This window comes from Podarcis raffonei, chromosome 2 (genome assembly GCF_027172205.1).
Source record: "Podarcis raffonei isolate rPodRaf1 chromosome 2, rPodRaf1.pri, whole genome shotgun sequence".
Classification (NCBI taxonomy): domain Eukaryota; kingdom Metazoa; phylum Chordata; class Lepidosauria; order Squamata; family Lacertidae; genus Podarcis; species Podarcis raffonei.
In genome coordinates, this window is record NC_070603.1 from 35560480 (window position 1) to 35571690 (window position 11211).

The window sequence follows — 11211 nt, forward strand, 5'->3', positions numbered from 1 at the left end:
CTTTGAGTACCATATGTAGTTCCTTTTTGCCACAACCACCCTGTGTGGTAGGTTAAGCTGAGAGATAGTGACAGGCCTCAAGTCAGCCGATGAGCTTCATGGCGGAGTAGGAGTTTAAACCTGGGTCTCCCCACTCCTAATCCGAATCTCTAACCACAGTGGATTGGGTCCAGTGCTGACGTGCAACACTGGGTTCAGTCCAATATTTCCTCTCTGCTGCCCTTTGTATGTCCAGCATGGTAGCTGGGTTCTGCGAGAAGAAAGTGTGCCTTGTCGGAACAGTTTGCTTCTCTCTGAACCAAACCTCCTGCCTCATTTGGCGTGTGCTTTCTGCTCTCTCTCCAGCCAAAGAGATCCAGCTCATGCACAGAGCTCCTGTTATCGGGATCGTTGTTCTGGATGGCCAGAGCACTCCCCTTCCAGAGCCGCTGGAAGTGGCCCATGACCTTTCCAAGAGTCCCAACATGCAAGGGAGCCACCAGCTTCTCGTGGTGTCGGAAGAACAGCTTAAGGTAACACAATAGAGTGCTTGTGTATATGCATGCTCTTTGCCTATAAGGGAGCAGCCAGAGAAATTATAGTATGGGAATTCATTTCCTCTTGCAGATCCTTCCTGGAACTTGCTTGTTTTGAGGTGATACTTGGTTGTCACCCTTGCTGAAGGGCATGTTCAGATTTGGGGAGGTGGAAAAGCATACTATACGCTTGGAAGTTTGCAAAGATTCCAACCTTCCCTGCCACCTGAGCAAATCATAGAGTAATGTGCATTACTAACCCTATGTCTGATACACTTTCCCTACTCCTGAATTTGATATTCTGCCCATAGATGCTTCTCTAGAAAGGGGCAGAGTTGGGCTAAGGAAAAAAGACTCTGTTCAGGGATGTTGACTGCAAACCGGCTCTCTGCTTATTTTTATGTATCTGAGGATAGATATTTGCAAGCCCAGACTTGATACGACCTAGCCATGTGAGAGATGCTTGCAAATCCCTTATGTACAGCAGTGAGCGGCAGCAAAGTTTAGCTACTCCTTCCCTTGCCGCTGTCAGAAATCCAGGCTTTTTTGCTGCTGATGGCAGGAGAGAGGCTACACAGCTCCTTTTGGGCAGCTAGACTTAAAGCATGCTGCTTTGCTGCCCCCTCCAGCAGGAAACTCATTACGCATTGACCGGAGATTGGATGGCTCTTGCATGAATGAAGGATTTAATACGCAGCTTGTTTACGTTGGCAGGTTTTCACATTGCCCAAAGTCAGCTCCAAACTGAAACTTAAATTGACGGCCCTGGAAGGCTGCCGGGTTCGGAAGGTGACAGTGACCAACTTTGCCAGCTGTAAGAGTGAGCACAGTGAGAATGACCTGGCTGTTCTGACGAACCTGGGAGACATCCAGATCATTTCCCTGCCTGCACTCAAGATACAAGTGCGCTACCCCTGTATCCGCAAGGAGGATGTGAGTGGCATTGCCTCCTGTGTCTTCACCAGATATGGGCAAGGTAACAACATGGTCATCCACAGGTTACCAAGCTCCATTGTGTTAGGTCTTGGAAGCCTTTCTGCCTCTTGTACAAAATAGATAAATGTGGGGTGGGGGAGAGAAGGGGGAGTTATTTTGTCCCTCTATCCACAATACTGTGAAAGCAAGAAAGAAAAATATTAGTTGGGATAGTAGTATCTGCTTTGAAGGTGACCCGGAAACTACAATTAATCCAGAATGCGGCAGCCAAACTGGTGACTGGGAGCGGCCGCCAAGACCATATAGCACCAGTCTTGAAAGACCTACACTGGCTCCCAGTACGTTTCCGAGCACAATTCAAAGTGTTAGTGCTGACCTTTAAAGCCCTTAAACGGCCTTGGTTCAGTATATCTGAAGGAGCGTCTCCACCCCCATCGTACTACCCGGACACTGAGGTCCAGTGCAGAGGGCCTTCTGGCGGTTCCCTCACTGCAAGAAGCCAAGTTGCAAGGAACCAGGCAGAGGGCCTTCTCAGTAGTGGCACCCGCCCTGTGGAACGCCCTCCCGTCAGATGTCAAAGAGAACAACAACTACCAGACTTTTAGAAGACATCTGAAGGCAGCCCTGTTTAGGGAAGCTTTTAATGTTTGATGCATTACTGTATTTTAATATTTAGTTTGAAGCCGCCCAGATGGGCGGGGTATAAATAAATAAATTATTATTATTATTATTATTATTATTATTATTATTATTATTATTATTATTATTAAATTTGTATACCACCCTTCATCCGAAGATCCCAGGATGGTTCACAACATAAAAATACAAAATGAGAATGCAAAATACATAATAAAACATAAACGAGCCAGTAACACCCCCCCCACACACAAATACATTTTAAAAGCCATAGAATGTTAATCAGCCGAATGCCTGGTTGAAGAGAAACAGTGTTGCTTGGTGTCTCCGAGGGGAGAGAATTCCACAAACGGGGAGCCACTGCAGAAAAGGTCGGTTCCCATGTTGCCACCCTCTGGACTTCACGATGAGGAAGCACATGCAGAAAGGCCTGAGATTATGAACACAGGGTCTGGTTCAGTTCATATACAAAGAGGCGGTCCTTGGAGTAGTGCAGTCCTGAGCTGTTTAAGGCTTTGTGGGTCAAATCCAGCACTTTGAATTGGGCCTGGAAACTAATTGGCAGCCACTGCAGTCAGGCCAAGAATGGTGTTATATGCTCAAACCATCTTACCCCAGTGAGCAACCTGGCCCCTGAATTCTGCACCAGCTGAAACTTCTGAACCACCTTCAGAGGCAGCCCTATGTGTAATGCATTGCAGTAATCTAACCTAGAGCATATTAAGTTTAAAAATGGTTTACATAGGGGACCTGAAAAGTGTGCGAATGAGAGAACATTGCATGAGAATCAGACAAACATACAGTATTTGGATCTTTCCATGCATAGGAGTCCCAGAGATCCAGCTGAGAAGTATTAAATAGTAACATGGGATCTCTTTTAAAAAATCTGTCACAAGCACCAAGCATGACTTTGGAAAGTGCTCACGCAGCTGAGCCTTTGTATGTTTACTCTGAAGTTAATTCCAGGTCCACCGTCCACCCCACAATTGCCCTTGTTTCAAAATAAGTGTGTGTGGGTTTGCAGCCTTAAGCTTAATCTTCTGAGTGAATAAGATTTGTAAAAATGTATTTTGGGAAACTCTTGTGGGACGCTTTCTGCATCTGTGCATGCACAACTTGCCATTTCTCCATCTTTCTCCTCTGCAGGGTTCTATCTCATCTCCCCGTCAGAGTTTGAGAGGTTTTCACTTTCCCCAAAGTGGCTGGTTGAACCACGATGCTTAGTAAAAGTACCTGAAAACACAGGCAACAGCCATGTGCACAGCACACCTGGTGTGGAGAAGGCATCAAGGATATCCAAGTATGAATGATTGTGGCATTTGTATTGTGTGGATGATAGAAAGGGTGCAACATTCTACTTTGTATTGCTGGTTTTGTGTGTTGAATATGACATGCGTAGCCATGGGAACTGCAACAAAGGAGGCCCATGGTCACTCTGGAAAGGGGTTAGGGTTGCTGTCCTGCCACCATATGCACCTACATGATCTGACAATGCCTCTGCTCATCCCCTAATGCAGGCATAGGCAAACTTGGCCCTCCAGATGTTTAGGGACTACAACTCCCATCATCCCTAGCTAACAGGACCAGTGGTCAGGGATGGTGGGAATTGTAGTGCCAAAACATCTGGAGGGCCGGGCTTCGGGGTGCCTGTTTTAAATGAGTTTGCCTATGCCTGCCTTAATGCCATCCCAATGTACCGACAAGGCTTTGCTTGTCTGCCACCCACTATTCATTGTGCTTATTGAAAAGAGAAGTGGTTTTAAAAATGCTGAAGTTGCATATTGCCATATGTACTGGTGCTGAGATTCTACCACCTGTGGAATGACTCTCCACAAAACAAAGCCTTCTGAGCTGGGTACAACATACAGTCCCTAGGCTGTGTAATCATTTTGTGTGTGCACTAGGTGGGATGGTTAAAGGGTAGCAGCAAAATATGTCAGAACTGGTACAGGTCAATTCTAGCTAACCACCTAACCATCTCCTAGTTGCCATTAGAGGATACGCCTCTGCCTAGACTGCTGATGGGGGTTCACATGGTGGAATATATATCTCCCTATTGGTCTATCCCTAGATGTAGAAAATCAGTTGTTTTATTTGTATGACATGTTTCCAAAGCTAAAGCCATGCTGAAGGCAGAATACAACATGTACAAAATTTACAAACATAACAAAAGTAGTCTTAAAGAAAAAATCAAAACATAGAGAAGGGTTCTTGTTGTTTTGCTTACTCTTCTTCTTGATATGTTAGTTTTCAATATGCTGAGGAATTTTATAAGGATGAGCAGTCATGCGAACTCCCACACAAATTTTGAACTGACTTAAAAGCTGAAGGTTTTTTAAGAAGCAGCATGTACCTGTCAAAGTAGCGCAGTGTAAACCAAGGGTGCATGACTTTCTGTGTGCCTATGATAATTGCATCTGACTTGCAATGTCTAGGGGGTTGGAATTGGTTTATGATCTTGTCTAATTGACTCTTTTTTCTATCTTCTGCAGTAGCAAGGAATCGGGATGGAGTGCCAGTGATCCGGGGGCAGATGGTAAGAAAAATGTGAATGTACAGAGAGAAATTGCTGGTCCAGTGCTGCTTGCTTAGTAATGTAACATAACATCCAGTTTGGATTACTCCAGTAGTGCAGTACAGGAAACGGCCCATGAAGGCAGGTCAGAAACTCAGATTGGCTTAGGATCTAGCTCAAAGGCTGTTGGCTTGTTTCAATAGGAGGGATAATGTCTTAAGAGCTTCATGGAGTACCAGTTTGTTTCTGGACACAATACAAAGTGCTGGTTGTGACTTGTAAAGCCCTCAGCCTAGGACTTGGGGTACTTATGTCCCATGTCAACCTACAAAGTTAAGATCTTCAATTGGAGGCCCAGTCTTCTGAGAGTTTCTGCTTGTTTCCTTTTCAAGGGAACTTTAAAATGGGAGAAGCCATTCTGTGCCACAGGAGCATAGGTTGGTGGAAGTATATTTGGTACAGCTGCTTGTATGTTGGCTTCAAATTCTAAAATAGGCTCTTAAAGACAAGATCATGAACATCACTCAGAGGAGTCATAGATTGTCAGAATCGGGTTAACCTGCCCTTTTAAGAACTTCAAAGGGTGGATATGCCAAGCATAATGGGTTGTCTTCAACTATGTTTTACCCAGAGTAGAACCACTGAAATGAATGGCCCTAAGTTAGTCATGTCTCTTTATTTTAATGGCTCTACTCCGAGTAGAACTTACATTGAATACAACCCAATAAATCTAATGTATTTGGGGGGCGGGCTTTGTGAGTTTCTTTGCATCGTGGGAATTGATCGCCTTAACATTTGTCTGATTTGCCTTTCAGAGAGGACGCATGGCAGATTGATGGAGCATGCCCTGCTCAATGATGAGAGTGAGAAAGACATGATTTCTTTCGTGCTATAGGGGTGGAGGGATGGGCAGTCTGTGGGAATTGGCTTGAGCCACTTTATTCACTTGCTTCTGGTTATTGAGTCTGCTCCCCTCCTTAATACCAGCAGCCATACAACATTAGGTAGATTTCTCTTAGGGATGTTGTCTTCATGAGTTTGCCTCAGTTAGGCAGGCAGTTGACCAGTAACATACCTGAACATGTCTATATTTGTGTACAGCTGCCCATTGGCATCTCATAATTGCTCTTTGGTGCTTAGCACATCAGTATCCAGCAGACATTCAGAGTTCTGTGGCTATTGCACTAGGAGGACTTGATCTACACATTGGGCAATGGATATCCCAACATCATGTCAACATCTGTAAAATGGGAATAAATTGTGACCTATCTCACATGAATTTTCGTGAGGGTAAACACAAAGCCTTCAGAAGCATTTTGCCATTTTAAAGCTGGTACATTTAATAGTGAGTAAACTTGCTATACATTAGTACCTCGGGTTAAGTACTTAACTCTTTCTGGAGGTCCGTTCTTAACCTGAAACAGTTCTTAACCTGAAACACTACTTTAGCTAATGGGGCCTCCTGCTGCCACCGCGCCGCCGGAGCATGATTTCTGTTCTCATCCTGAAGCAAAGTTCTTAACCTGAGGTAATATTTCTGGGTTAGCGGAGTCTGTAACCTGAAGCGTATGTAACCCGAGGTACCACTGTACTGACATATGTTGTTGTTGGGTGCTTCCAGAGTTGGCAGCTCCCAATCATTGCTGTTCTGCTTTAAGCCGGAAGTGGGATGGCAAATTTCTAAACACTCTGTAACCAAGTGGTCAGTTCCTCTTTCCCCAAATGTTGGAGGGGAGCAGTTTTCATTGGGATCTTTGTATGTGTGGGACGGGTTAAATAGCCCCCTCCCCTCACTGCACCTCTGCTGCAATTTGGGGTGGGGGGAGGGAGATAATGACCAGAATAGTAGCTTAATAGCAGCTATATTGACTATAAGTAGGTTGGATTTGAGGGGAAGGAAGTAAAAGCCTAATGGGGAAAATGTGAGAGGGGGTCTTTCAATCACAGTATCATGCCAATGCCCTGTAAAAAGTGATTGAACAAAATGTGGTTATTCCACAGTAAATGTCTGGTGTGGAAGCAGCCAGTGTTTCAGTGTTTAATTCAGCCATGAGTGTAGGGTCTGTGGAGAAATTGCTATTATTTGTGTACATGGTTGCCAAAAGAAACATCCTACGCATGTTGGCTTCAGCTGAGGTGGACCATTTTGTGCACATCTGCCACTATGCACTTGTTTCCTTTTTGACATGGCACTACAAATGCTGGCATCCAAATTTAAAGACTTTGTTTGGCGAAATTATGGATTTAAAGAAAAAAAAATACCTAAACTTGAGACCTAAGCAACCTTGAGAAACACAAAGTATGCACACCCTTATCTCTTTTGAATGCTAGCTGCAAGCTTTTATGCCGCATAGTATTCTTTCTGAAGTGCAACTGAGCAAGCTAAAATAATATCTGTATGTCTATGTTTGGTGTCCTCCTTGGCACATTGGTTGTGAGACGCTGGCAATTGTTTAGCACAACAGGATTGTATTCAGTTACCCTGAATCTAAACAAAGTTATTGCCCAACTTTTAATCAAATACATTCCAGACATAGATCTGTTATATTAGACAGTAAGTTGAACACAACATCATCTAGATGTCATCCTTCCTTAAGGATAAAATCTGAATGTCACGTCAGCTCTGTAGGAATGGTTAAAGTTCGTTTATTTATTAATGCTACTTATCTGCTGCTCAGTAGCAAAGTTATCTGGACAGCTTAATAGCAATGAAAGCATTAAAATATAAACCGCAATAAGCTAAAATAAAATGAATTCTGCATGAAAATTCCAGCAAGAGAGAAGGAAATCAATAATTAAAACATTTATCTTTTAAAAGTCCTGTCAGCAGAATCTTTGGAAGATGGGGCTTAAAAGAACAACTGTTCCAACAGTGGAAGTAAAACTGCTTCTTGAATACTAGAGATTGAAGAATATATGCACTTCTTTCGCATGAATGTTTTTTTCCTCCCTTTTCAGAAGTTCTAAAAGAGATCCAAAGCACTCTGGAGGGTGGAAAAGGGTGAGTGTCCATGGTTTCTCTTAGAACTTGGGGAGTTAAACTGTTCTGTCCTTCTGATAGAAGGGAAGTGACATAGTGAACATCGGAGAACATCTATTTAGCAACCCTGAAACCTGGTGCTGTGTTCCTCAATGGCTCCCTTCGCATTCTCAAATATTTAACCTTCTATTAAGTCTGCTGCCAACACTGAACAGATTTTGTATTTCTCTGTACATTCTGATATGAGGGTTGTTTTGTTGTTGTTTTGCTTTCTAATTAAGATCTTTACACCCAACTTGAGTTAAGATACCCACTATCCCAATCTTGTGAATAGCTCAGGGCAGACGTCTTTCATTTTTAGGACTTGTCGACCAGGAAGGAGATACAGATCTAAAAACAACATTAAGTCAGCTGGTGTCGAAGAGGAGGGTGGGTGAATTGGGTCCCATGGATTTACTTCCTGGCACTGGGGAGGCAATTCTTCTTTTTCAAAAGGAGAACCAGTAGAATACTGGTTGTCACATATGACTTACTTTTAGGATTTGACGGGGGGGATGGAAGTGGGAGAGAAGGCGCCTCTATCTACAGGCATATGGAGATTTTGGTGTTGAGAACCAGAATGGTACAAGTTGTCTGTCACAGTTTCCATATGGCGATTTTGTCTTTGCAGGAGTTATAGTGACAAAAACTCAAGGAGAATTCAAGTAGGACACAGACTAAGCAATGGAGGAGGTATGTGGGTATATATGCTATAGGTGTATTTAGAGAAAACAGTATGGTTTGTTATAAAAATACATCTTTATGTAGCTTCCTTATGCAAAAACTGGTGTCTTACGAACCATGAACAGAAAACTTGAAGCTTCTGCTCATGGTTTGTAACAGATCAGTTTTTCGTTTTGTCTGAATATGGGAAACAGTAGCTTCCACAAATAATAATTTGTTTAACAGAGATTTGACCTCAATGCCAGGCTTGGCCTCCTCTGCTGTCTTCACGCAGTTTTGTTCTTGAGATGATGGCTGCCAATGCCTTCTAGAGTATTTTTATGTCTCTTCCCATTCCAATTCACCACTGCAAAAAAGTACTTGACAAAAAGGAGGAAGTAACTTCTCACTTTTCTCCCATTCTCTGCAATTTTCATCCTTAAAGGTAGACTGCAGCTGGGAACCTGGCCAGAGTTCACTCTATAAACCAACATTACTTAAAGCAGAACTTGATGCCCCCCAACTTGGGCTGCATGTAGACTGTTCCTCTGCCAGCTCCCACCAGTGATGCAGAGTAGGAGATAGGGACATTGCAGAAATTACATACAACCATCAAAGGTGTTACTTCAGGATGCTGAATGCCTTGCTGTTGTGAGACTGGCATTTTCAAAACATTAGTTTGCATCCAATTACCGTATTTTTCGCTCTATAGGACGCACCGGACCATAGGAGGGGGAGAACAGTGGGGGAATTTTTTTTTCTTGTTCTCCCCCTCTAAAACAAGGTGCGTTCACCCGAGCTTGTGGGGCTGGCGGTGGGGGGAAGCGCTGCTTTCCCCCACCGCCAGCCTCAAAGATCCCTGAAGCCTTTGAAGCACAGCGCCCCGCTGCCCTGCAGAGGCTTTGTGCGCAGCCATCCCCAAGCTAGAAGAGTGAGATGGAGCCCTCTGTCTCGCTGTTCTGGCTTGGGAACAGCCTTGCTAGCCTCTGCAGGGCAGCGGGGTGAAGGCATCCTGCTGCAGAGGCTTTGCGCGCAGCTATCCCCAAGCTAGAACAGCGAGACGGAGCGTTCTGCAGCGCTCCATCTCCCTGTTCTGGCTTTGGGCTTAGCCGCGCAGCCTGTATTCGCTCTATAGGACGCACACACATTTCCCCTTAATTTTTGGAGGGGGAAAAGTGCGTCCTATAGAGCGAAAAATACGGTATATATTTGAGTCCTACCAGGCTGGGGGACACACACATTCTTCACCAAAAACATACCCGTGTGGTTTCACGAAAGTGCAGTATGCATTAGACAATGCACAATAAAGCAACAGCCTCTTCAGGTTGTGTAAATTAATTCTGCCCTTTTCTCTTCCCAGCAGAATGATTGTGCTCCTGCAGTGTCTCCGTCATGTCTGACGTTTGGAAAGAGTGCCATAACACTACTGACTACAGGCCCACCGTCCACTGGAAGAGACATCCACTGACCGTGGCCTTGGATTCGGTTGCAGGGCTGAGTCTTGCCTGGCCACTCACCTGCTTATTATCCTCTTCACTGTGCCTCACCTGAAGCCCTCATTTTCTCTTTGAGATGCCAGCCTTGCACTGAGGCTGGAATGCTTCCCTTGGCCTGTTTCCCTTCATGCCTCTGGATATGTTTTTGCAATTCTTCAATCGTTTGCACAATTTCTTTTAAAATAAAATATTTCTACTGGGATGGGTTTTAAATTATAAATATTACTGCCTTGGGTGCAGAGATTTTTTAAAAAAATAAATACTGTTAAAATACTGACTAAGATTATTTTTTTGTACATTTTTTTTTAAAAAAATCATACTGGGTGTTTGTTCAATAGATATATTTTAGAAGAATTCTTTTTTAAAAAAAAATCTTGAATGAAATAATATATGTCACTTTAGATTCCTGTGGCTGCTGTAACTTTTTTTCTCTCCTTCAAATGAGGAAATTGCAAGGGGTTTGGGTTTTTTTGGTCATGTTACTGTTAAGTAGTTTTGCAGACTCAGGTAGATTCTTATTTTTGTAGCTGATCAGAGCTGGGAAAATTAATCAAATTTAACTTGATTTGTGTGTGGACACTACATTGAACTGTTGTGAAATAAACGCGTACTTTTAATATGCTTTTTAATTTGACCAAGAAACTCTGTTGCCTCATTTTGATGCCCTCTGAAATGTTTTAACAGCCTTGCAACTGCAGCACGGGAAGCGATCCTCTTCATTTAGATGCTTGTAGTGCTTTCCATGGTCACATGAAACTTGTTCTATAAGCCACGAGTTCCCCACATTCTGTGAAAGGCAGATAAAACTCACCTGGAAGGGTTTATTCTAAACCACTCAGCCTTTCAGCGTAATTGCCTAATGCCTTTCTAGGTTACTTTCCAGGGGATTTTACCAATTTTCTAAATCTAGTCCAGTTTACTGGACCAAAGGCAGAATCCCAACTGTATCCTAACCTTCCAAAGGTAACAACAGATCATATTAATTTAGGTTTGATTCTATGCACCAATCAAAAACACAGTATAACACCCAGAGAATGAAGTGTGTGATAATAACAAAAATTATCCTTACTAAACCTACAATTTGCTTTGCTACAGGGCAAGGTAAAAAATGCCTTGTAATCAAATGAATCTTATTTTTAAAAAATTCTTCCTCCATATACGAAGAATTGTAATAACTGATGAAGGGGCCTGTATAGTACTGCAAGGGAGACTAGAGCTAGGTTTAGATTCTGCAGGCAGGGAACTACGAAAATCTTAGGAAGTTGATTTATCAGTTCCCATTTTGTAAAAATGGGAATAGCAACGCGAACCACCAAGAACTTGCTCTTACGTATGTGTAGAGAGGCGAAAATGACAAAAAGGCACCAGGAAGTAAATATACAAATATTAAAAAGAGTTTATTTGAAAAGTACAAAATTAACTTACTTTATT

General features: G+C 43.1%; 1 protein-coding gene across 6 annotated transcripts in view; it reads left to right on the top strand.

The window, feature by feature from the left end:
* The window catches only part of LLGL2 (LLGL scribble cell polarity complex component 2), a 69028-nt gene extending 58627 nt beyond the window's left edge, over nt 1-10401 (top strand). For 4 of the 6 annotated variants that reach the window (XM_053375890.1, XM_053375895.1, XM_053375893.1 and 1 more), the window contains exons 19-26: nt 346-512; nt 1230-1491; nt 3234-3387; nt 4580-4623; nt 5418-5465; nt 7561-7603; nt 8253-8314; nt 9645-10401. In XM_053375890.1, coding sequence (XP_053231865.1) covers nt 346-512; nt 1230-1491; nt 3234-3387; nt 4580-4623; nt 5418-5465; nt 7561-7603; nt 8253-8314; nt 9645-9652 — 788 coding nt within the window. In that variant the 3' untranslated portion in view covers nt 9653-10401. The remainder of the gene's footprint in view (nt 1-345; nt 513-1229; nt 1492-3233; nt 3388-4579; nt 4624-5417; nt 5466-7560; nt 7604-8252; nt 8315-9644) is intronic. The other 2 variants (XM_053375891.1, XM_053375892.1) reach the window with 2 other exon arrangements.
* The last annotated feature ends 810 nt before the right edge of the window (nt 10402-11211 follow it).